The 25,930-nt window shown below is 37.2% G+C and overlaps 4 protein-coding genes across 21 annotated transcripts in view; all 4 read left to right on the top strand.

Moving 5' to 3' along the window:
* Positions 1-196: 196 nt before the first annotated feature.
* On the top strand, positions 197-5,983 carry Alg12 (Alg12 alpha-1,6-mannosyltransferase). The gene is made up of 8 exons (XM_076433794.1): positions 197-479; positions 901-1,033; positions 1,200-1,373; positions 1,453-1,606; positions 1,972-2,116; positions 2,239-2,465; positions 2,553-2,801; positions 2,875-5,983. Exons 1-8 carry the CDS (start codon positions 354-356, stop codon positions 4,586-4,588), a joined length of 2,922 nt encoding a protein of 973 aa, XP_076289909.1. The 5' UTR covers positions 197-353; the 3' UTR covers positions 4,589-5,983.
* Positions 5,984-6,751: 768 nt separating this feature from the next.
* On the top strand, positions 6,752-10,234 carry LOC143213704 (uncharacterized). 2 transcript variants are annotated; one of them, XM_076433795.1, is made up of 3 exons: positions 6,752-7,028; positions 7,163-7,289; positions 7,435-10,234. In XM_076433795.1, exons 2-3 carry the CDS (start codon positions 7,170-7,172, stop codon positions 9,859-9,861), a joined length of 2,547 nt encoding a protein of 848 aa, XP_076289910.1. In that variant the 5' UTR covers positions 6,752-7,028; positions 7,163-7,169; the 3' UTR covers positions 9,862-10,234. The 2 variants fall into 2 exon arrangements, with proteins under 2 accessions (XP_076289910.1, XP_076289911.1); XM_076433796.1 differs by having other exon boundaries at positions 6,752-6,955.
* Positions 10,235-11,732: 1,498 nt separating this feature from the next.
* Positions 11,733-22,684, top strand: Enoph (enolase-phosphatase E1). The gene is made up of 6 exons (XM_076433797.1): positions 11,733-11,968; positions 13,148-13,249; positions 14,305-14,495; positions 14,884-15,016; positions 15,364-15,487; positions 15,563-22,684. Exons 1-6 carry the CDS (start codon positions 11,864-11,866, stop codon positions 17,182-17,184), a joined length of 2,277 nt encoding a protein of 758 aa, XP_076289912.1. The 5' UTR covers positions 11,733-11,863; the 3' UTR covers positions 17,185-22,684.
* Positions 22,685-22,823: 139 nt separating this feature from the next.
* LOC143213706 (uncharacterized) overlaps positions 22,824-25,930 on the top strand; it is a 235,578-nt gene continuing 232,471 nt past the window's right edge. For 7 of the 17 annotated variants that reach the window (XR_013010011.1, XR_013010013.1, XM_076433812.1 and 4 more), the window contains exons 1-2: positions 23,779-24,062; positions 24,151-24,223. Coding sequence is in view for 9 of the 17 variants with exons in the window: in XM_076433812.1 (XP_076289927.1) it covers positions 24,035-24,062; positions 24,151-24,223 (101 nt within the window). In the remaining 8 variants the exon portion in view is untranslated. The other 10 variants (XR_013010010.1, XM_076433804.1, XM_076433798.1 and 7 more) reach the window with 5 other exon arrangements.

Raw genomic sequence — 25,930 nt, forward strand, 5'->3', positions numbered from 1 at the left:
TCAGGTTTTTATCAGGTCGTGAAACATACAACTTTCTATTGAACGACAAAGATGTGAATGAGTCGGAATAATATTACGCCACCTAATGAATTGATGAATATATTTAGTGACAGTTTCCGATATTGATAAAAAATTGCGGTGTAAAATTGTGTAAAATTGATAATGCTAGGGACTTTCTAGCTATGAAAATTATTGGCATTCCTGATTTGATCTCGATCCAAGACAGCAGACGACGTGGTATGTATTCCCGGTGTGAGGAGTATTTAAAAGTCGTCTCTGTTCGTCAGCTTGTTATCATTAAACAATGAAATAGTACAATGATTCCGAGCCAGATCTATGTATAGAGGCAAAACATGGATCATTTAATAATCTTGGTTTCCATGATACATTTACTCTACTGTCCATTCACAAAAGTGGAGGAAAGTTTCAATCTGCAGGCTATACACGACATCTTATACCATGGTTTTAACCTGACCGAGGTAATTATTATAGTATTTCTTGGCGAACTGCCGCCCCAACTCGAGCTTTCATGAATTCAACTAACGCAGATAGACAACGAGAACATGTATAACATCTTTGACAGAATAGATGACACACAATCGAACTGATATTACGCAAAATCTGAAATATTATATTTAGAAACAGACGCATGTATTTATAAACTCTCGATCAGCTGATACAGTCATGGTTCGCTTAACTATTTATTAACACATTAATCCCAATTTTCGGATGCAATTTTTGGAATGGAATCCTCCACACCATGCACCGAGAGATTTAAAAAAATTTTTTTGTATAATTTATTTGATGCAATAGTAAAACTAAACATGTCCAGTTATGTATCTGTAGAAAGTATTACGGTTTTATGTTAATCGTATGCTACATGTTCTTATTCTGTGATAGTATGATCACCACGAATTTCCTGGAGTTGTGCCACGATCGTTCATAGGACCAATTATAATATCAGGCTTGGCATCGCCGCTAATAGCAACCATTAATTATTTGCAACTTAATAAATTCTTTGCTCAATATGTTGGTAAGTTGACTTCCGAACGAACTGCATTTATATTACTCCCTATGTCCTGTATTACGGTACATATAATATCTTGGAATAATTTTTATTTCTGCTTGGTCTATTGTTCATAAGACTGAACCTATGCAACAAAGATTCTTGAAATGATTTTTGTATTGTTATTTTCCAGTGAGAGCTGTATTGGGCTTGCTAGTGATAAGTACATTGAAATTGTACAGAAACGCTTTGCAAAGTGTCTTTGGTTTACAGTTTACAAAATGGTTTGTCGCGATCACTGTGACACAGTATCACTTTATGTACTATCTGAGCCGTCCCTTGCCAAATATTTTGGCGATGCCACTAGGTAATTTTATATATTTGATTTGATTTGAAGACTCTACGCTTAAGAGACAAGTGGAATGTGCATTGTTGATTTATTTTAGTACTACTGGCTTTATTTGGGTGGTTAAGACAAAGTCACATCGTATTTATTTGGTCATCCGCAGCAGCAATAATAATATTCAGAGCAGAACTAGCTATGCTACTGGGGTTATTCCTTTTATACGATATAGCCAGCAAGAAACTGACCATACCAAGGTATTTACACATTATATCGCGGACCATTGATTCCTAGTATGGCTGTAACATTGCGAACAGAAGTGATTAGAATCATCAAGGGACATTCTGCAAAACTGCACTGATTTGTAAGCTTCGTTTGCTTATAAAACTTATTAATACAAATGAAACCCTTCTCTCTCTTTCTCTTGAAAAAATATATATACATAACCAGATCGAATGTAAATCCCTCATTTAATACACTGCATTCAGTTTTGAGTTCACTCTAATTCGAGCTAGAAAGGGAAAGTAATAAAAAATTAACTTTACTACGGGAAATGTTTCATCCATTAAAATTCGTTTGTCTTTCATGGAAATGATCGTTTCATAACAGTAATAATTTTTAGACTACTTAAAATTGCGGTTCCAGCTGGTATATTTTTTCTAACACTAACGGTTACAATAGATTCCATATTTTGGAGACATATCTTATGGCCTGAGGCAGAAGTCCTTTACTTCAACACTATCCTTAATAAGAGCAGTGATTGGGGTGTATCCTTTCTCAAAATATATTCAATACGTTTTTCTGATGGTGTTCTTTTAAGTGTACAATGCGTACAGCACACGAGGGATAAAATTGAAAATATTGTTCCTGAACTTAACGCAAACAACAGACATCGCCGTTTTTATGGTATTTTTATTCAGCACTTCCAAGAGGGCTGGGATTTTCATATTTTCTAATACCTCTGGGTATGCTTTGGGATGCTCGTGTTCGAATATTAACTGTTCCTGGTATTGTATTTGTTCTTCTATTCTCATTTCTACCGCATAAAGAACTGAGGTTTATCATATATGTATTTCCACTGCTGAATGTTAGTGCGGCTGCTGTTTGCCACAGAATGTAAGTATTTTATTTATTAATACAGCTCAGGTTTAAGTCCCTCTGAATTCCTTGTGTTGTTAAACTTGTAATTCTTTTCACAAATAGATGGGAGAACAGAACGAAAAATTCGTGGAATGGATTCATGGCACTGGTCATTTCGGGCCACCTAGTTTTAAATGCATTATTCTCCATGTTTCTTTTATGCGTCGCTGGCTCTAACTATCCTGGTGGTTTAGCTATTGCTAAATTGCACAAGCTGGAAAAAGACTCTGTCGATCCAGTGCACGTGCACATCGATGTTCTCACTGCTCAGACAGGAGTTTCAAGATTTACGCAAAGGAATGATTCTTGGATGTAAGTTACGTACTTAATTTTATATAATTTTTCTAGTTGCAAGTGAACTGGTTTAATATAAACTGTCTTTCAGTTACTCGAAACAAGAGAATTTAAGTATTGATAATCCCAAAATACTGCAATTTACACACCTTTTAATGGAAGCGAAGAGTAAATACTCTCCAAACATAAAACCCTATCTTAAAACTCATGATATTTTGGATTCCGTAGAAGGTTTCTCTCATGTATCACTTAACTACAATATGCTACCGCCTATAAGGATTAAAACCAGGCCTATTATATTTATTATGAAAAGGAAAGCCAATATAAACTATGATCCAAAGAAAGAGAAAGCGTACGTTCATGCGAAGCAGGTAGCTGAGAGTGATACAGAAACACGTCCACAAATTATTGATGTAATAAATAAGACTGCAAAGAATATGGAACCAATATTAGGCGAGATAATGGAATCTTTAGAAGAATTTGAGAAACCATTAAAAACTAGCGGTGAAACTGAGTTAGAGACAAAATCGCAGGAAATTAAAACTGCAGTAGATATAACTCAAAATAATTCTGATGAACATACCGAACCATTGAATGTGCCACAGAAAGCTGTAAACTTAACCAAAGACAATTTATTATCTTCCGAAGCTCCAGTTCAAGAAGAAAAAGTACCGAACGTATCAAAAATAGAAAGCAGTCTTAATATTGAAAGTAACATTAGTGTACAAGATGCTATTATAAATGTTTCCACAACTGATGAGAAACAGGTAAACGCGAAAAGTGAAAAAATTGAAAAAGAAGTAGTCACAGAGAAACCTAAGGTTCAGCAAGAGGGTAGTACGTTAAAGGAAACTGTTAGAAAATTGATACAGGGAAAAATGGAGGCAGTTAAGCTGAAAAAAGAGGTAGAGGAGCAAAGGAGGCCGCCAGAAGTTCCAGAAAAAATTGCTGTGAAAAAAGTAGATCCAGCAAAAAAAGAATTGCAACAAAAATTGAAAGTTACAGCAAAACAAGAATCAAAAGAAATGCCTACAACCATACAAGAGAAGACTAAGAAGCATCGGGTAGTTAATGTTAAGGAAAGCATTAGGAATATAATAAATCAATTTAGGGAATTTGAGAAAGACTTTGGACACGAAGATTTAGATTCGATGAAGCAAGATACGGTATTTTCTAAGCAATCTAAAGAGGCAAGTACAAATCTGCCGCAAGAATCTGTAAATGTTTTAGATAAATCAAAAGAGGAAGATATTAAAACCGTCATAGATGCCAAAGAAAGTTTGAGGGATATAATAAATCAGTTCAAACAGATTAAGAGCGAATTAATTTCTGAAGAAGACAACGAACTCGAAGAAATTGAAGCGACTTTCATGGACAGATCAATTTCCGAGACGTTGATGAAATTTAGTGAATCTTTAAAAAATTTAATACGTCGAAGAAAACAGCAGAAACAATCTGTTGCCGAAGATATTAAAAATGATGTCGTGAAATCGCCGCCTCCGCCGAAAGTACCAGTAAAAGAGGCTCAAGTGTTAACAGAATCTGCAAAAAGTTTGAACATTGAAAATGTTGAGAAATTGGAGACTGTCGATCAAAATGTTGATACAAAAGACAACTTAAGTACAGACACAAGTAAACCACTCCAAGAGAAATCTTTTGCTATGTATACGAATGATGAAAACGTCCCTTTAAATGCTCAAATATTTGTTGATAACGTCTCGAATAACGTAGGAAAGAACTATCCTTCCAAAGAAGAGGATGACGAGATGAAACAAAAGAATATTGAGAATAACACGAATAATTAAATGTCTAAACTAAATGACTGTTTTTATGCTTTTTGATGGGGCAATTGTGTAGTTATAGCAACATGTAAATACGTTATTCTGTGATAACGAAACTATTATATTTCGTAATTGATGCTCATGCATTACCAACGCGGAAAAAACAAGATTACTCCCCTTGTTTTACTTGCTTCAAATACCAATGAATGTTATTTAAAACAAATAGAAAAGCATTTGTCTAAAGCTTCGTACAGACCTAAACATTTCGCCGAACATTACGCCGAATCGAACAACGAACGGAACAAGTTCAGCGAAATGTTCAGATTTGTACGAAGCATAACGTATAGTACCGAAAAAGTGCCAGAAACGACTCTGTATTTATGCTGTTATGTAATATTAATTTGTAAACGATTATTTCACGTATTCTAAAATGGTCTTAATTGTTTTTTATATATTCAAATGCTGAAATATTTAATTATATATTGTTTGATATAAAAGTAATGTTTATCAATGCATGTTTTTAAAAAAAAGTATGCAATTTTAATATTTCCCCTCGACTGCTAAAAAATTTCTTAAAATTCTTAGTGATAGTTTTATCGTTTCCTATTTAATACTTCTGCATTTAAATTCTGCTTTTCATGTTTTTCATATTTGCTTCCATACTTTATTGTTTGTCTTTGTAACAGAATCTCCTATATTGCTCACAAAATTATTTCATAATTTCTATTTTCGTTCAAAAAACAAAAAAAGAAGGAATATGCTTCATCACATAGAGGAAGAAGTGTATTGAATTCCATATTGGTATTTGCAGAGCATTCGAGTGCCTTGAGATTTCTTCCAATGTTCTATGTACATATTATAAAACATATTCAAAGAATATATACGTGTAACATACTGTGTAATAATATTTTGCGATAAGATGTTTAAATATTAAAACCTGCATACAGCGATTCTTATATTATTGCTAAAGCAACACGTAATGAATGGTGCCAAATTTCAATTGAAAATTTTATTGAAATCTGTACAGATTCCTGTAGTTCAAACTCTTTCTAGTTGTGATGTATCTTCTGTTGTAACACGAAAGTCACATTTCTCTATCTACTTTTACAACTGAGTGAACTCCTTTGAGTGCACCAAATATTGTTGCCGCCATAGTTGCCCAATATAAGACTTTGTCACGAAAACCACATTTTAAAAATACAGGGAGTCCATCTTCACACTGTTTACACAAATAAAATTTAATTAATTACAAGCTACCCGACGATACTCATTTAGTTTTGAATTCAATTATACATCAGAGGCTTGTATACCCGCAACTTTGCTTGCTTTAATTTGATCTTTTCAAATGCTTTCTGCGAAATGAAATTCGGACGTCCTGTGTAAAATGTTTGTCGTAATAAAACAGTGTTCTGATAAAAATACCTCGATTGGTGAACCTATTCATTTAAAAAAATTATATGATATATGTACAACTATATATACTTAAGTACTAATTAAAATAATAAAACGGACATACAATATTTTCGACGAAGATGATACATACATGTATACATAAATGTACATGATATACGCGCGGTAACTTGCGTTTCTCCATTTATAGTTTACCAGGCATTATTTTTCACAAATAACATTACAAACGGATACTTACAATCAACATCTTGCAATCGTGGTGTAGCCTCGCCAAAAGTCTTCAATTTACTCGTAAATTCACAAATTTTAAATGGAGGAAATGAGCACCACAGTGACACAAGACACAACTTCTTATTTGAAATTGGTGCACTTCTGACATGCGCGTGACATGCACTATATAGAGAGAAAATTCGTATTCGAACCAAAGAGGATATCAGAGTGCGCACGCTCGCTGTTCGAACGTGTTCGAACCATTGACGTTGAGCTCTCCAAATTCCACTGAATTTCAAGTCACTCTTGCCCTTGCCACTGTAAATCTACCGATTTCCTAGGATTGAAACTTGGATTTTCGGCATTTTCTCGCATAAGAAAAAGGCAAAAATTTGTAATTACCGGAGGTACAATACGGCCCCGCTGGGTGCAGCACTATACCAGTTGGTGCAGCACACGTGCAGCACTCCGTTTTCCTCCCTATATGTATTTAAAAATTTGGGCGGCTTTTCATGTAAGCTGTTGTTACTTGAGGATGCAAATTTATTGGCTTACAAAATTTTTTTAGCGCAACAGTATGGAAGGAACAGGAAGGAGCGAAACATGAGTAAACGTCATTTGCAGAATAAAAATATACATGTACAATCTTATCTCACAACATTCAATAATAGTGTTGTGAAGCTTGTAATTAGGGTTTAAGTTTTTTTAGATACAAATGTTCTACAAAGCTTACCAAGAATAATCCAGCAGGTTACATATTTATATTTGCATGTAGGTAACCTAACACTGGTAGTATTTCTATAATAAAATTAAAATAATCGTAAACAAATCATTATAATTGTGTGTAAGTATGCCATCGTACAGTATAACGTGATCTAAATATAATTAATTAATTGACAATGTATCGATGTAAAGAAAAAAAACAATAACAATATGTATCTCTGCTGTATACACTGTTTTTAACAATAAACTTTACAGAAATTCAATGATGGATGTGTTGATATGTCGTTTATGTGGTATAAATCTCATTGAGGGAAAATGCAAAGCTATCTTTGAGGAATCGACTGACTTAATACACAAAATAACAGAAGTTTTACCAATTTCAGTACGTTAATTTTCGAAAATTTAAGAGTTCAACGAACTGAAATTGTTAATATAGCATAGGTTTATTTTTCTACTGTTTTATGTAACTAAATCTGCAAAAACTACAATTTGTAGGTTTTAAATTAATATTTAAATGATTGTTCCAGATATCTATCGATGATAATGGTTCAAAGCATATATGTTCGTCATGCTATGATAAAATTATTCTTTGCTACAAATTCATTGGAGATGTAATCGAATATTCTAAAACATCAGAGAACGGGGCACAGATTAAATCTTTTTTTAACTTATCTAGAGAAGTAACAGACTTTTCAAAGATTCACAGCGATGCTGTGTATACGTGTCCCAATTGCAACACTGGTTTAATCATTTTATTAGTCAGTAATTCGCCGGACTACGATTACACCTTTCAAATTGCATTAGCCATGGTAAATCATTCAGGAAAGAAGCATATTTTAAGGGAAAAGAATATACAAGTACATAAGAATTTAATACATTTTAATAGTATTAAGAACAGCAATATACATCTCAAAGATGTGAGTAAAACAACAGACATAGAAGACATTGAAAATTCATGTAATCAAGTGAGTCTCACGTTACCTGTGTTACAACAAGAAGATGTGAATTGTCTCGATAAACTATCTGTTAGAGAAGATTCAGAGATAACAACACAGAAGAAAACAAACACAAAACTTGTTGAATCTGATTTTTCCAATGATTCGAGTAGTCTGTCGAAAGCACTAAAATTTAATGAAATATATGAATCTAATGAAAATTTAGCGGACTGTAACGATGACTCCAGGAACCCTCTAATAAAGATTGAACCAGAAAGCGATAATGCGTGCGAAGTAGACAGCGAAACTGATTGTAAAAGCATCAAAGATGCACATATCGATGAATTATATATGCATGAAAAGGATAAGACACAAGACAAAAATGATATTTATAAATCTTGCTTGAAGTATGTCTGTAAACTTTGTGGAGTACGTTATCTTTCGCATATGAAATATGAGTTTCATATGGAGAGGCACAAATTAGGTAAAATGTATAAGTACGTGTGTACGCTCTGTAGCAAAGAGACAAGTAACGAAAACTTATTATGGGATCATTACTTTCACACGCATAAAAGTCTACAACGTTACATATGTACAGAATGTGGGAAATTATTTGCGAAAAAGTCTCGATTAAATGGCCACCAGAAAATGTACAGCCATAAGGGAGTAAAACAGATTCAAGTTAACTCCAGCGGTGATAATATTGATAAAGACGTTATAGAAAAAGTTATAGCTGTAACCGAACAAGAAAAGCTTTCCGTAAACTGTAGTCTTTGTGGAAAAGTAATCTCTGATTTTGATGGGGATGCTATTATCAATGATCTGGTCACTTGCGCTGACTGCGAAGACTCGACTCTTTCCCTTATGGTAGACGGGAATGAAACAAAAGTAATCTCACCTCGGCAATATCATTGCTCTCAGTGCCCGAAACACTTTGTACGAAAAGAGAGACTAGAGTTCCACGAAATGAGACATAACGAGAACATGAACGAATTTGTTTGCAGTACCTGTGGAAAGGATTTTAGAGCAGAGAATTCGTTATACGAGCATTACCTTTTCGTTCACAAAGGCGCGAGGCCTCACATCTGCGAACTATGTGGCAAATCGTTTCAGTTGAAAGCTAGATTGAAAGAACATCAGCGAATTCATACAGGCGAAAGACCGTATCAATGCGATGTTTGCGGTCAAAAATGCAGAACCACGAACGCCTTGAAACTCCACAGAAAAATCCATTTCTCCAATAACAGGTATACTTGTAACGTGTGCGATAAATCGTTCAGTAAAAAACAGAATATGAACGAGCATTTGGAGAAACATTGGAAAAACGATAAGAACGTGTCGTTACCACAAGTATTTAGATGTCCAATTTGTTTAGAAAATTTCCCAACGTATCGCATGTTGAAATATCACATGGTCGAAATTCATAAATTGAATAACCAAGACCCAATTCTTACGAAGCAGAAACCATGGTACGAATGCGGAGAATGTGACGAAAAATTTAAACATCAAATGTCTTTGAAAGCCCACAAAGAGAGGGTACACGAAGGCAGAGTAGACCCACTTTATCGATGCGATATGTGTAACGCCACTTACAGAGTTAAGCAGCTCTTAGTGAATCATATCAAGAGCAAACATAACGGCGAAAGACGCTACAAGTGTGCGCAATGCGAGAAAGGATTTAACGATACAAAATCTTTGTACAATCATGTGCTGTTACACACTGGAAAGAAGCCGTACGTTTGCGAGTATTGTAACATGCGTTTCAGGAGAAAAGATTCCAGGGATCATCATCGTCGAAAGCACACTGGTGAACAACCTTATCAGTGTCCTGATTGCGGGGAATCATTTTCTACTTATAATAATAGATCTAAGCATCGAAAACGCGAACACGGGGAAGATCCTGAATGTCCCGAGTGTAGGGAAAAGTGTAGCAGTCAGCAGGAAGTTAGGATTCATTTGAATAAACATCTTGGAGAAAAATTAAAAGAATTACAATGTATAAATATTGAAGAAACATAGCTTCAAACGTGTACAATATTTAATTGTATAATTGAATAATTGAAGTCTCGCTATAAATGAATAGTACTCATAAATTTGTCAATACTCAACGATAAAATCTTCATTTAATCATATTTTCGCACCTACAAAATGATGTGAAAATTTGCGTTCCGACTGATATTCATTGAATTCCGTTTAATTTATATCATTTTCAAGTTTTGCGCCGTTGTTTTCGTAATTTTGTATTGTTTAATATCAGACTGCCTGTATTGCATAATCGACAATTGTATAATTTATTATGTAAAGTATTGTAATTGTTTTTATTGACCTATATACAGACAATAGAATAATTAATTCTCATTGTTATATATACAAACTGTTAAAAATAATTTATGATAAATAAAAAATATTGCTTATATTTTTTAATTCCGCATTGTAATTTTTCCCTTTGCTTTCCTGTTCAACATTAACAAATTGCGACGATAATCATTTAGTTTACTATGCTTTAGGGGACGGAAATAGGTACTTCGTTTCTAAGTAAGAAAGAAGACAATATTTTAAAGTGTAAACGAGTTATTTTGATTTACCGACGTATTGTTAGAACATAACAAAGGCGTAGATATTAATGTCGATTATTAATAATGTAGCGTGCGCAGAGGTTTTATATATAGCTATCATCAGCGTGCACGTGCAGTTGGGACAAATGTCAAAATTTAAATGGTGCGCCTCAACGTGCGACGCGCGGCGCTGTCTCGCAAAAATCAGGTGGTCGCACTTACCAGCTGTGTATTGCTACCTTGTATTCGCGATACGCTTACCGCAACTTCCAACTGCTATATATGCTAAAGAAGAAGTAGCTGCGGAAAATCATGCATGGATCGCTTATTCTGCGATTCCTCGCGTTTCAAAATCTTTTAAACCATTCCGATTGTTCGAAAAATCAACAAAAATAACACATGGGGGGACTACTTCCCCGCGGAGTAATATCGGAATATGTTCGAGCAAGTCAATATTCATTCCGCTCTTCCGCTGTAACAATGAATTTGTTTGCGCCAAAAGTATACCGAAAAGAAAGAACGCGAATTTTGAAAGGCTCTTACATAGAAATTTCTTAAAAGTCTAACTTTTACGAATGATCGTTCGACGAAATAATTTTTGCGGAGGAATAACGTCGTGCTGCGATCGCACAGACGCAAGCCAATCCCGTTCATTGGCTGAAGGAAGCGAGCGATTCACATGAACGTGAACGCACACTTTTCTGCGAATACGTATTCACCAATACGGCTACACGATTTTCGTCCAGACTTCAGGGTTGTATCAACCGAATGCAAAACCCTCCGGATCGTTCAAAAATTTTTCATATTTTCATCAATTTAATACGTTTACATTAGCATTTCCAGATGCTTCTACTTCTTTAAAGAACAATTCTACACAATAATAATCGCTATTTACGAACAACTGATCTATATTGAGAGCCATTGTTGTCAAACGCTCGCGATTATTGCGAAAATCATTGACAGAAGGCCGTCGCTGTTACTGCAACGAGATAATTCCTAGTATTAACGAAATTTTCTATCATTAGATGTATTAGGATCGCGGAGATCGACGTTCGTTTATTAATTATTTATCATAGAAGGAATAGTGCATTCTGTAGGTATCCTGGAATGAAAACGAGGAGAAACGGCATCGTGAATGATGTTCGAGGTTTTCGTCGTTTGTGTAAGGTGTGGGAGATGTGGGTATTGGATGAATGAGGTGGTTTATTCGCTAAAATAATAGGACATGTGGAAATTTTGGCAACGAGCGCCGGTTCACATAACTACGATCCTGCCGACTCGGTGGAAGTAGTGACGAAGGGAGAGGCAGGTTCGCGCACACACACGCGCACACCGGCGCAGCGCAGGCCAGCGAATTTACTCGCCGGCTCTCAACAAGAACGCGTCGACATATACACCGTGCTTGAACGTACCGAGGTGATATATCTGTTATTTATCCTACGGTCGAAGGCGAGTCAATCGTGAGAATGGCCGGGGAGAAGCGTACTCAGGATCAGGAGGAGACTTTGCTCTCGGAAACGGTGATCTTGGTTGATATCGAAGGCACCACGACCAGCGTGAGCTTCGTCAAGGTAACAAAGACCATGGCCGTGATGATAGAACGCGCCCTACGAGTTCTCGCATTTCACCGGTTTTTCGGCTCGTTTTCTGACAGTACCCGTTGATTCGAAACAATCCCGCGTCACGATTCTCGCGGAGAAATAGCTGAACAATACCGTACCTATTCCTCGAACGAGGAAAATTCATGATCGATGGTTTCGCGCGTGTTGTACGCGACTCTCGCGGAGCAGTATGCCGGCTGAAATCCAGTTCAGTTTCAGGTTCCTTGTCCGTGAGACAGCGAGTTTCATGGAAGGTAACAGCCGCTGTTTCCCCGTACAGAAACACGGTCGCGACTCGTTCTATCCGATTTTTCACACCGGGATTTCATATTACGTTCGCTCGCTCGACTTTTTCCCCATAATACCGTATATCCTTACCCCGCAGGATGTTCCAGCAAAACAAACCGAGCGTGTTTCGCAAAAATAATCGTCCGCACCAGCGAAATACAGGTCGCGGGCCATCATCGTTTCGCAGCGCTTTAACGTGCGAGATTTTTCAAAATAACGGATACTGTAACGGCGCGTTACACGATCAAGGGGTTAGAATACTGTAGAACGCCGAAAACGCAGGCTGATTTTTTTCTAGGAAAATTATTATTCGAATAAACACGCGTAGGATATAGGATTCCGGTAGTTTGTTTAATTAGAAGCTGAGCAGTAACAAATGCTTGGTAGATTTAAAAAGAGTGTGTCATTCTTAGACAAATCACGGCTTCACAAAGAACATCTTTGAGGAGGATTGTAAACTATGTTTTATTCTATAGGTATTAACCGTGCTGTTTAATTATTTTTTTTTTAAATCACAGAATTGCGTTTTGTTATTTAGATTTTGAGAAAGTCATCGAAGAATTCTTTCAAATCGATCGTCCATGCCGGAACAATGTCGCAACAGACAAGTCCAAATCCAAAAGAATCGATTTTTTTTAATATTGTCTAGAAAAAAGTTTGAAGCTAGAAAGTCTAGTTTCATATTTCGAAAATTAGGTTGTTTTAAGAGTTCGGACCTTTCGTACTTTATTTTTGTGGGTTTAAACTAACGTTTAAGCTCTCTGAACAAGTTTTTTGGAATTTTTTCAAAATTTTCCAACATCCTAGCTCTTCGACGAACTTTATACTCGCGGATGTATTTACATTCGTCTCCATTTGCAGGATGTTCTTTTCCCGTACGTACGAGAAAATTTAAACAAATATATCGAGAGCAAATGGGAGGACGAGGAATTCAAGAAGGACTTTGAAAAATTGAAAGAACAGGTAAATATTGCAAGTGCAAAAACATGTTTCTGGAACATCGTTGACCTACCTTGATAAATAATCCCTATTTCTTTGTTTGGTATTATTGAAAGATTCCTGGAAGGAGCATACAGAATTCCGTGCTATTCACTTGAGTGGTATTAATTGTTTATAGCCTATATACAGGGGGGCCCGATAATCCTGGCATAACCAGAAGTAGAGTAATTTTTTGCGAAAAAAAACAAAAAAAAACAAACAATAAACATTTTTTCAGTCTTGTTTTTTCTCGGAAAGTTGCTGTGCCATAATTATTGAAGCACCTTGTATATTATATTTTAATTTAGACAGCATTTGACAAATTTGGATATTTTCCACGGATAAACATAATGTAATACAATAAATCAAGCTATGTAGGTTCTAGTGATGAATTTTGGAAGGTGACCAATGGTATAATAGAAAAGAGGCAGCTGGTGGTTAGGAGGTAGAAACTGACCTGAGAAAAGTCTTTGTCCCAAAAGTTTCTACCCCAGCCTGCACATGTACATATGAAACATGAGATTCAACAGACACGAGTTCACCATGTCACCCTAATCATTTTAATTTCAACTTTTGCTTCAACAATTGTTGTACATTTTAAATGTACAATTGTGTACATTTTATCCTATTATTTCTTAGAAAATTGTATACATTTTTTAAACCAATCATCTAATATTTATACCCCTAAATCATTTTTCAAATACCTTTACTCTATATTACCCCCTCTGTCTCACATTTTTTAAAAACCTATCAGCCATTATGAAAAATTGTCTTCAAAATAAGACTAAGGATGCTCCGATATACAGCTTTTACCAAAGGGATTAACAATTGCAGAACAAAATTAACAACAAATAAACCACAGTGCAATAAAAGCTGGGTGATTACACCTGTGTCATTCTTCAACCGACACACTGTTAATCGTGCAGAGTTGGATTACCTTTAGAGTTCGAAATTTTTAACAAAGTTAATTTTAAAAAGATATGTCTACCCCATACTTTGGAATATTTTTCATTGAAAGCAAACTGACACCTTCATTTTAGGCGAAGAAAGATGAGGAAGACAAAGTTGATGGTGTTGTGCCAATTGCTGGTGCTAACACGGATGAAGAGAAGAAATCATTGGTGAAAAACATATTATGGCAAATGGATGGCGATCGCAAAACCGGTGCACTGAAACAATTACAGGGACATATGTGGCGCGAGGCTTACAATTCCGGAGCAGTAAAAGCACAGTGAGTTATCTGTTTGGTTTATCAAAGTATATTTATAATTAAGGTATGCTGTACTGTACATGTTATAGAATAATTGAACAGTATTGATAATATATTTGTAAGTGTGCTACAAATGTATGCTATATACTAACATATTCCCACGTTGTATTACTATATACTACATATTTACTAACACCAGAATTGTATGCCATAACAATGGTTTGAAAATAAATAATTATGCAAGTCTATGATATATACGTGATATGTATGGATATCATTGACTCGTGTTTGCGAGGTGAATATGTTGTGTAAGGGCTCACTTCAGTTTTACAAATATACAGAATTAGTACATGAACAATTGAGCAATGAATTTTTTATGATAATAGTAATAAATTAACTATTTATACAGCGTTTACGAAGACGTTCCAAAAGCACTAGAAGCATGGACGAATGACGGTAAAAAGGTCTATGTCTATTCAAGCGGTAGCGTTGAAGCGCAAAAGCTTCTCTTCGGACATACTGCACATGGAGATTTACTCAAGGTATATTATTACGGTTTACAATGTGTAATTACATGTGAAAAATGTACAGCGATCTTCATAACAATATTCAGAATGAGTCAACAAGAATTTGAATCCGAAATAATCCGTTATACATACATTCATTTAATGAAAAAATGTTACAAGTTCGTGCCCGATTCCTTGTTGTATTTTAATACGAAATCGGACTCGAACTTTTGCATTCACCTAATACTATCCAAGATAGCTGTTCGGATGAATGCACCTTCGTCTTGTTTCGATCAGATTAATAAGCAATGAGTTATTCGGACGAAACAATTTTTGTTGACTCATTTTATGCGACACAGAATAATGACGAGCCATTACTTTAGTATTTCAGTGGTTATTTTGATACCGAAGTAGGTGCGAAGCAAGAGTCAAGTAGTTACAAGAATATATTAAATAAAATTGGAGCGGAACCATCGAGCGTAATTTTCCTCACTGACGTAGTCAAGGGTTAGTAATTCTTCAAGAATATTTCAAAACCACGCAGTGATGTATAGATATAACAATGACTTTTCTCCACGATAGAAGCGGCAGCAGCTAAGGAAGCCGGTTTATCGGCAATGCTGGTAGTACGCGAGGGTAATGTTCCGCTAACAGACGAAGACAAAGTATCTTATACATCGGTCAAGTCATTCTTGGACTTAACATTTCAAGCATCCACGAAGAGACAGAAGCTAGAGACAGCAGATACGCAAGAGGCAGCAACACCCAAGGAGGCAACCGCCAACAAAGACATCAGCGAGCCTATGGATACATCGGAAGACGTTGAGATGTCTGACGTTAGTGAGAAGAAGGACGAGAAGGTTGAGGCGAAGAAAGCGGAGCCTGTTCCAGCGGAGACAAAGGAAAGTGCGAAAAAGACGCCGAGCACAGAAATGAAAGTGGACGAACCGATGATTACCGACGCGAAGGAAGCGCCGGTTACCGAAAGTGTGGCTGAGCCCGCGGTAACAGAGAAAATAGAAGCCCAACCGTCAGAGGTGAGTACAAAAGCAGACGTTTCCGAAAGCGTAGCTTCCGTGAGCAATACCACCGAGTCGACGACATCATCGAAGACCGACGCGGATAAGGCCGCACCGACCGAGAATGCGTGTAAACCAATGGACACAGAAAAGGTTGCAGAACCCACGCCTGTAACTGCCACTTCCACTGCCAGTGAACCCTTGGACGTTGCAACAAGCGAGCCTAAATCAAAGTCTGAAGAAGTTCCCGCTACAGAGAAAAAGACTGAAGAAACCACGAATGTCGCGAAAGAAACAAAGTCTGAAGAGAGCACGGTGCCGGATGTAAAAACTAATGAGAGCGCGTCGCAAGAGAAGAGCAGTAGTAACAATGTAGAAGAGAAAGTTGAGGAATGTCCTAAACCTAAGTCAGAGAAGGAGGCGAGTGAGGAGCCCGCTGAGAAGGTGGTAGCCAAGCCCAGCACGGCGGTAGAGCCACAGAAATCGGACAGCGAGGAGACCACGGTGAAACCCAAACAGGAAGCGGCGAAAGCAGACGAGAAACCAGTTGAGAATGGTGACGTCCCATTAACCAACGTAGAAAAAGTGACCGCGCCAACGATAACGGAATCCGAGGCGACCAGTAGCAAAGCGGACGCGGACGCCGAGGCGAAAAAATCAACAGAAACGGAAACTAAACAGGAAATGGAAACGGAGCCTGTCAACGATAAAGTGGCTAACACAAAGGAACCAGAAGAAGCGCCGGCGGCAGCAGCGGCGGCGGCGGCAGCGGCTGTACCCGCGAAAGAAAGCGAGGAGAAGGAAGCGAGCGCTGACGCGGCAAAACAGGAGACGAAGGAGAAGTCAGTGAAAGAAGACGTTGTGGTAGACGAAGTGAAGGACACGAATACAGTGGATTCCGAGAAGAAGAAGTTGAACGGTACGACGCAGAACGGAGACACCGATGTGCCAGTGTCGGATGACAAATTGCACAGAAACGGACTGAACGAGGGGTCATCGTCTGAAACGGTTAAGTCGTCAGCTGCCAGCGAAAGCACAACATCTGCGCAGAACGGTGAGCCAGAGAGTTCCTCCGAGGCGAACGCCGAATCCATAAAAGTCAAAAAGGTCGTTGATTCCACGGTAGCCGACGGTGCCGGCGAACCTGACGTTGTTCCCCCCGTAGTTGTAGCTGCGACGTCTTAATCTTGTTCTAATACATTTTAAGAAGTCCTTCATACATAACCCCCAACCCACAATACTTATCCGCAGGTATAAACTGAAAAAGTTGGCTCCCTACACCTTACATAAGTCGTATGACGTTAAAAGAAGGTAATACGTTTTAATTTAAGATATGAAGTTCATAGGATTTCTATTTCTTCAGAAAAGAAGCTACGAAAAAATTATGCGAAGGGACACGATGATACGACATCCGCAGCGTGTTTCAGATTCGATTATCTTTCACGGCTAAGTAACTTGGACGCGTCATGCTTGTTGATTGTGCTCACCCAGAGAAAAAGAAAAAGAGAGAGAGAGAGAAGAGAGAGAGAGGGTCGTAAAAGGTTTTTTATTTTTTCGTATATATTTTAAGTAGTTTAACTTATTCCATTGATTGTGTATTCGGCCTGTATCGTTTATTTTCCTTTACTCGACTCGTTTTCTATTGCGAGAATGAATTTTTTTACGATTAACAGTATGCATTTATATTATGATGAATTGTCTAAAGATAATCGAACGTGTCATTCGCTGTACCAAGTCTTTTTACTACAAGTATTTTCCATTTTGTCTTCTCTGTTCTTCTTTTTATTTCTATTACAATTTTACAACGCGAGGTTTTCTTTTCTTTTGATACTGCCTAAACGGAATGTTAACAGTATGAGAACTCATAGGATAGGAAACTCATCACGGACGGAGTATGCCGAAATACCGAATGTATGTACCCCTGTGCCAAATGAATGAATTCATCTGTTTTGTAATGTTCTCCCCCGATTTTCTAATGCGGTTATACACGTGCGTACAGCGTTGAACGATTATTGCTCGATGATTTTTTAGTTTCCTGCGGCAAGGCAGGAGACACTTTTCTGAGACTATTATGATTTTTAAGACTGAATTGATATTGCCTCGAACAAGTAGCTGGCTTTAGACTATACACTATATAATTTTTGCATACTCTTTGTGTACTTAATTTTATAAACGGATGAAGAAAAAGAGAGAAACGAACATACACACAGTGATCTTCGAATCACAGGTCCGATGCTGAATAAGTTGTGATCCTCTATTGAATTCAATTCGATTGCATAAGAAAATGTTACTTATTCGCGTCCCAGCGGCCAACAGACGTGACTTACTTGATGTTTCATACATCGTATTCCTATTTTTTCATTTTTGCGACATTTATTTATCAAAATGTATACAATTTAGTTTGTAATATCTATTCAACTACGTTGGCCTACACGCAGCACATATTCTTTATTTTTGTTCTCCAGTTTTCTTGTTTGTTTTTTCCCCTTTTTATTTCTTTTTATATTTTGTATCGTAATTAAAAAAGAATCGACGATGTTAAGTCGTTTTCGAACAAGATTGGAATCGACTGCATCGCGGCAGCGCGTTTGTTTGCAACATAAACGAAAAAAAGCAACAACTAATGAGAACACAGTACATCACGAGTATGCGTTTCGTTCTTTAGCATGTATGTGTAATAACGAAACATTGATTTTCTTTTTGAACTCGATTCACTTTCATTCCTGCGATCTAATGTGGTCTGTTAATGTGGTGATCATTGTTTCTTTTAAGGATTCGTAAATTATTCTCCAGATTTGACAAGGACTCGTTTATTTATTTATTATCCATTCCTGCAAAATTGACTGTGATTTAACGATATTAATAGACATAGGGAAACTTGAAACGACTCATTAATTACTCACGCGTAGCGCATTTTCTTTTCGTTTTTAATCTTCTCTTTTTTTTTTGGCAGGCTACATTGTATTTATAACGTGCCTATTATTATTGTTATTATTTTTTTACTGGCAAAAACCAATTCATACGCATCCTGTCTGATTCAAGTCACTGTGAAGACTGTAGACAGTAATAGACTGTGAGCGAATCAAAGTTTACACACGCGAACACACTCACACACATACAAGTATACATTCTAACATATACACGTTTACACGATTTTCTTAATTCCCGTGCACTCGATCGTATTTCGTCGGCAACGCTTAATGCAAAGGGAAATCCAACGTTCCGCAATGAGAAGCATAAACGAGATAAACGATGTGCGACATCAGAGTGTTTTAGACCTCGTTATCTATAAGTACATGTATAGTCACTAACGATTATATTGTGAGACTCGAAACGAACGCATATTTTACAGGACACTTCGACAAACCTCGCATTTATTTATATAGTGTCCTCCGCGACTAACAAGAGAACAAAAAGAGATGGAAAAACCGATTTTTTCGAATGCTCGATCAGTTTATGGCGTTGCACAAAAATCCACCCCTTTCGCAACTATTGCTAAAGATGGCAAAGGGGTGAAACGGAACACAGTATATTGTATTCACGTCCCGGAATCGGAAGTGAAATCGAATTCTCGTGATTACTTGTCAATGACACGAAAGCCCGAAGGGGGAATTATAGTTATAAGACCGGTAACCGATTCGAGTAGGTTTCGTTTCGAGCGAAACAATTCTGAACGAGCGAATCTAACAAAGTTCTCTGAATCGCGAAAAACAAAATGAAGATGTGTCTCTCGAGCTGCTCAAAAACTGCGAAGACGCGACTTTACGGAGACACGCAGCCTGTCCTGTGCGTAATGGCCACGACCCGTTCAACAGACCACCAGGTCTAGATAAACCGTAATACTGCCGACATATTGCCATAACGATGAATTTTTCGAAACCGTTCTTTTTGATAACAACTTGTATTTTCGTAAGTCTATCTCGCCTCGCGTACATTTACAGATGTGTGAATCGACTGCCATCGCTGTAATAAAAGAAATCGTAAGCCGCCACCCGACAGGAAACGGCGGGGCGCGCGCGAGCTCGCCTGATCATTCCCGGTTGACTTTTTCACGGCATCATCACGCTAATCATCGTCTCATATCATCCATTCCTCTTGTTGCGTCGATAGCCGGGGGATCGACGGACTCTCGGCGCGTCGCCGACTCCTGTCTACTCGGTTTTCTTTCACGGATGCTCAATGTCAACGAACCTGTGTAGCTTTCTTTCGAACATGTGCGGTCGTTTAATTATTAATAATAGCGTGGTTAATGTTCTAAGTTTAGAGAGCGTTCGGCATCTCGCGGCTCGGCGTTCCTACGTAAATCGGAAGTGTCTTTTAAAAAATTGCGTCTCGAATATTTCTGCTTCTCGCGATTCAGCGAGACGGAACGAGGATCGATGAATCTCAGCGTCGAGCCGCGAAGGGTTGAAGATGTTTGTAAGTTAAACAGTGAAATGTTCCGATCGTAACGTCACGAATCACCTCTGAGATTCAGAACAACGTTTAATATACCCGGTGTGTGATACGGCAGCTCTGATGCACAGAGTGTCTCACGAGGGTGCAATCGAGAAGCGGATGATCCAGGGGGATCGGATCGAGACCGTCAATCTCTGTCTGCGTTCGCGGAGCTCGTACTCGAGGGGACGAATTTTGAAGAAGCGCTCGTTATACGAAAATGTATACTAATAATAATTTATAACGAGAAACACTATTTTCTTGTAAGGGACAGAGGAAGTTGCCAAGAACTTCTCTGAATTTCTTTTTAAACCCATTGTTGTTCGCACACCGTCGGAACGAGTCTCCTCGATAACGAAGCTCCGTACAAAAGACAGTTCCCGCGGTCTCGATTCGGTCTCTTCAATTTTTACTACGGAATCTGCTGTTTGTACCGTTAATTATGAGATACCCTGTATATACGTATACTAACGCAACTTTTCGTTCCACGTATATTTATTAGCGACGAAATTAATTGCCTTGTTATTTATTTCACGATCGAACGGAGATCGACCGATCCGGAACTTCCAACCAGCCACGAATGTGTTGCGTTTTCTTTTTCGGAAAACAACAAAAAAGAAAAGGAAGAAGAAATACGAAGAAGCGCGCTTCGCCAGTTCCTCGAACCCACGGACACATTCTTTTTTCCTGTTTCCACCTTTGTTCTTGCTTTCGAATCACTCGAACTCGCGAATACACGCAGTTGTGTGCTTTGTAAGCGGAAATCGTGGCGATACGATGATTTTTCGACGATCGCCTAAGCTTACGAATCAAACAGCTGTACTAAGTTGTATGCGTATAAGACTCTCGTTGTCCTCTTCAAACTATTAGATACCGTAAATAAGACATTTTTAAGTACCGAGGATAGGAGTACCGACAAACAATAGCTTCGTAACGATTAGCGAGTTTTATTTGTAATTGATTGGCTATTTTATGTAATACGTCAATATAAGCGTAGGAGAGAATGTACGGACTTAATTGACTACTTTTTAACGATCACCTTCCGACGGAGCAGTCATTCGATTAGGGGAATCCCCGAGCCTCCGTCGATTTTTCTTTTTCTCAGCCTCAGGTGTCTTTGCACGTTTATCCTATCTCAATTTTCACTCTTCCTTTCTTTCTGTTCTATTTTATTCTTTTCTCTTCTTTTTCACTTTTATGTTACGAAACAATTGTAGTTGTACCATTCTGCCGGTTTTTTCAGTGCTCTAAACGACTAAACGTGTGCGTGCGTGCGTGTGTGGATATGTGTTCGTGCGCAGTTGTGTTTCACGTCGAAGGCACAAAACAGTGATTTTCAGTTGGTCGCGACCGGTTCAGCGATCCACGGGATCCTTAATACACGTTCCATCGGGCAAAAAGAAACTGAACCCCTCCTAACAAACGAAAAAAGAGAAATGAAAAGATAATTGTACACTGTACAGACTGAATCCGATGATTCGCTGTTCTCTCTGAACTCTCGACTGCATACGTAGAGCAAAATAAACAGATTTTGCAACTAGAACCTGAAGAGCCTGAGCATTTCTTTCTTAAATCGTTCCTCGTGTTCGTATACGACATGCTCGTTTGTTCGAAATGAGAGAGAAAGTGTGTGTGCGCGCGTTTCTGTGTGTGAATGTGTGTGTGCGTGCGAGGGAGAGAGAGAGAAAGGAAGAAAGAAAGAGTATTGAAATCACCGTCATTCAGTCATTGAAAACGTACTCCAAGATTTTGTTTAGGTGTATATATCGTGGTATTTGCATTATTAAACGAAGAGTAAGAAACGATTAGCGTCCGTAAACTCTAGAATTAAAGGAACGAATATAAATAATGATTAAAGAACAAAAAAAAAAGTAATGTGTATCGATGTACGTGATTTCAAAAAAACTTGAATTTGCCCCGGCGTATTGTTTCTGCGAATTGGTTTCTTCGCTATACTCTTGTCCCGAGCTAGTCGATAACATTAGGTGCAACTGCATTTTCGCCCCGATCGATCCTGAGTGCTAGTCATTCTACTGCGCGCACTGAAACACTATCAATTTTCCTCGAGCAGCCGATTCATTAGATCGAGATGTGAAAATCTCTCGGACGACAATTTCCGTTCTGAAGCAATAATACGAACACCGGATGGAAATCAACGTTTCTTTTCTTTCTTTCGACGTAATGTTAAGAACAAGATGTATCGAATATTTGGTACTTGAAATACATATTGTTCGAATGTACGGTATAATTGCTTCTTCCATGTGTCCTTTATTCGATCTGTGTATTACTCATTGAAAGGAAGAGCGGAAAGCATTGCCTGCATGGTACTTTTATACGTCATGAATATACTTTGATTAATTAAGTCCAAGGACAATTGTACATGAAACAGCCTAGGCAGTAGGTATCAGACATCCTATAATTTTTTAAAAAGGGATTTGTCCCTTATCGTGTAACAAACAACAGGATACTGTCTGTATTCTGGTCAATATAATCTTAACAATGTGGTGGATTTAATTAATGGAACGCTGGTGATATTGTACCGCATAGTACCATAAAGATAATAATAAATAATGAATTCTATATTAGACCAATTGTCTAAATAGATTTTCTTTAAACAAGACCAGGAAACACTCAGTTTACATTTTTACTTTGACAATATAATTATTCTACACAATAACGCCGTAATGTATAGTGAGCAGGACAAAGGATTACGGCGAGACAGCGGAGACAATGAATTGACTCATCTTCCCTGCTTAAATAGCAGGTTAAGACATAGGGGACACTGCAGCAAGGACAACTTTCTGTTTGACCCTGTTTTTGAGTTAGAACTACGTTTCTGTCAAAGTCAGTTGCAAAGTGTAATTGATTCCAGTGAAAAGTTCGACAAATTGTTTTGAAAAAAGCTTTGGAAGGTTAGGAAACTGTACATGAATAAGCTCCGTAGTTTCGCATTCACCTCGATGCGATGGTGGCCGTTTCGAGCACTTCGTATGAAGGTAAGCAGCTGTACTCCGGCAGAATACAAAAACGACTATAACTCAAGAACAAGGTCAAACAAGGCACACACGGTGGTCATATGAAGTTCTTTCATTGTTTTTTGTCTCTGCTCGTCGTTCGCTTCGAACGGCGTAGGCCCGGATCATGAAACACCCTGTATACAATTAAAGGCCGCAAGCATTTAAACTTTCTCCTACTGAACGGGGAGGCCTGTCCGTATATAGAAAAAAAGAAAAGTGTTGTTTCATAGTCGCTTCAGTTCGAAAGGTTTTACTGCACGCGATGCAAGTCTGAGGTTTTTCACCGGCACAAAGAGGTTTATGTGCACGGCCCACCACTGTATGCAAGCTCATTTCTTTTTACGTTACAAACAATATAACTTCTCTTCTTTTTCATTGTTAGGGTTAGCTAGATGATATCTCTCCGGGAGTAGATGTGTAAATAATTCTTACTTCCACTCTATTGCGAATGTTTCGACTTCTCATTGCACCCCCTGCATACCCAGGGCATTTATTTGGTTAAGTGTGCCCTTCTATGTTGATTTCCATTTTCGTGTTCGCCACATAGTTCGCGTATCGCTAATATAAAATCTAAACGTGGAATGGAACTGCACGCGCTGTTTTATGGGGGTATTAACGTGCAATGCTTTTCCTTTTATTTTTATCTGTTCTCAAGGCAAGTGCATTTATGCATCCCTTTCTTTATTATATGTTTTAGTTGCGACGGAGCTCAGGTTCGGTTTCGAAACGACTTCTCTGAGAACACGCACAAGCATGGCCGTGTATACATGGTAAAGTGTGACTTTCTTTCATATTTTTTTATAAAATGGTGTGCAGTCGTTGATGCTTAATGGTGTTTTAAATTGTTGGGACTCTGTAGTAATTAATACCAAAGATAAACTACTTGTGCATACAACAACGTTTACATTATTACATATATATATATGTATTATACTTCTAATCGTATGCCGTATCGCTGCCATTTTTAACTTAAAATAAAGACAATTATAAAGAAGATAATAAAGATTATTCATATCTTCTTACATCTGTAACGATGAAATTTGATTATGCCTTTCATTTTATTTCTTTGGGTTGAGTTGATTGCAATATTTTATAGGGAACGTTTATCTCTTGGTTTTATAGGGACAATACTAATACAAAATTTGTAGTAAATACGTATTAGTAGCTACGTAAGGAAAGAAAATTCCTTCTGATTAAAAATAATGATTTATTCGATTTTTATGGTGGCGCATTTATCGACTGAGTACAATTGTGAATTCAAAGCTTCGCGCTGCCGCCAATAGACGGAGTTGCTAGCACTGTTTCGGTGAGTGCCAGAAATAAAGTTGGCGCTGACGAAATTCTAATTGCTCAATTTATGAAGATTAAAATGTTAAAATTGTGTGTTTAATAGTGTTAATTATTTCGTAATTGTGTGGAATATTCAAGGGTACGTAGCAATGATCATAGTCAATAATATGTAGAATGCTTCACAGTGTTCTACTCATTTAGGTCTATGTGACCCAATCTACTATCGTCCTCATAATTATATTAGTACTTAAAAAGTAATTGTCAGATTTGCGACACTATAAATTCTTATAAATGACAGCAGGTAGAAATTCTTGCATATCTTTTACATAATATAATAAATCATAAGTATTCACATATGATAAGAGAAAGTATATCTATATATTTGCAGTTGTGTACTTATGTTTTTCATAATTGTAAATATTACATCAAGACGATTCTAAATTTGTTAAACGTGCAAAAATAATTTTACTTTGCAGCAATGTTTGTTCTAATCTTAACGAAACTACTTATATTGCAATATTATGCAATAGGTTAATAGTGTCGAACGTATTTCATACTTCGTTTTTTCTCACAAAGAACTCGAGGGACGAAAAACTGTTGGTTGTGCGCATGCGCTCAGTTACGACTGAGATTCAAACTAGGCTCCTAATTAAAATTTAAATTCTTATGTTAAAGATTGTGTACCTCCATTCGTATCGTTAACACATTTAGTTGTAATTGTAACACTTGGTATTCAAATAGCTAATATATTTTATGGTACACGTAAAGAGAGTAAATATTTTATAATTTCCATCTTTGAAATTAGTTTATAGTAAATTTTACAAAACATTCTAACACGTTTTCAAAGATTTCTGCTTATAAAAAGGAAGTGCTGTATAAATATAAGGAAACGTAAAAATATAATAATTAATTGAACATGATTTTTCGTCTCTTGTTCTTTAAAGAGAAAAAATATTTTCACGATACAATTACGAAAGATAAAAGTACCGTATAATCGAGACGTGAAATATTTTATTCACAAGTCCGAATTAAAGTACCCACGTTTAATTTTCTAAGTACGACACGAGCTGATGACCGATGAAAATTATAAATGTAATATCGGGACATTAACAGTGAAGTATGTATGCACACTGAAATATAATTTAATACTTGAATTAATATTCGTATTCAAAAAATTCAATACTTCT

Source organism: Lasioglossum baleicum, chromosome 11 (genome assembly GCF_051020765.1).
Source record: "Lasioglossum baleicum chromosome 11, iyLasBale1, whole genome shotgun sequence".
NCBI lineage: Eukaryota > Metazoa > Arthropoda > Insecta > Hymenoptera > Halictidae > Lasioglossum > Lasioglossum baleicum.

Bases quoted from the DNA above. Each gene is read 5' to 3' on its own strand.
- Alg12 (XM_076433794.1), top strand. From the start codon at position 354: ATGGATCATTTAATAATCTTGGTTTCCATGATACATTTACTCTACTGT. The intron at 480-900 runs GTAATTATTATA...ATTCTGTGATAG, and splicing joins ATGGTTTTAACCTGACCGAG to TATGATCACCACGAATTTCC. The intron at 1,607-1,971 runs GTATTTACACAT...AATAATTTTTAG, and splicing joins AAGAAACTGACCATACCAAG to ACTACTTAAAATTGCGGTTC.
- Enoph (XM_076433797.1), top strand. From the start codon at position 11,864: ATGGCCGGGGAGAAGCGTACTCAGGATCAGGAGGAGACTTTGCTCTCG. The intron at 11,969-13,147 runs GTAACAAAGACC...CTCCATTTGCAG, and splicing joins CCAGCGTGAGCTTCGTCAAG to GATGTTCTTTTCCCGTACGT. The intron at 14,496-14,883 runs GTGAGTTATCTG...CTATTTATACAG, and splicing joins TCCGGAGCAGTAAAAGCACA to CGTTTACGAAGACGTTCCAA.
- LOC143213704 (XM_076433795.1), top strand. From the start codon at position 7,170: ATGATGGATGTGTTGATATGTCGTTTATGTGGTATAAATCTCATTGAG. The intron at 7,290-7,434 runs GTACGTTAATTT...TGATTGTTCCAG, and splicing joins CAGAAGTTTTACCAATTTCA to ATATCTATCGATGATAATGG.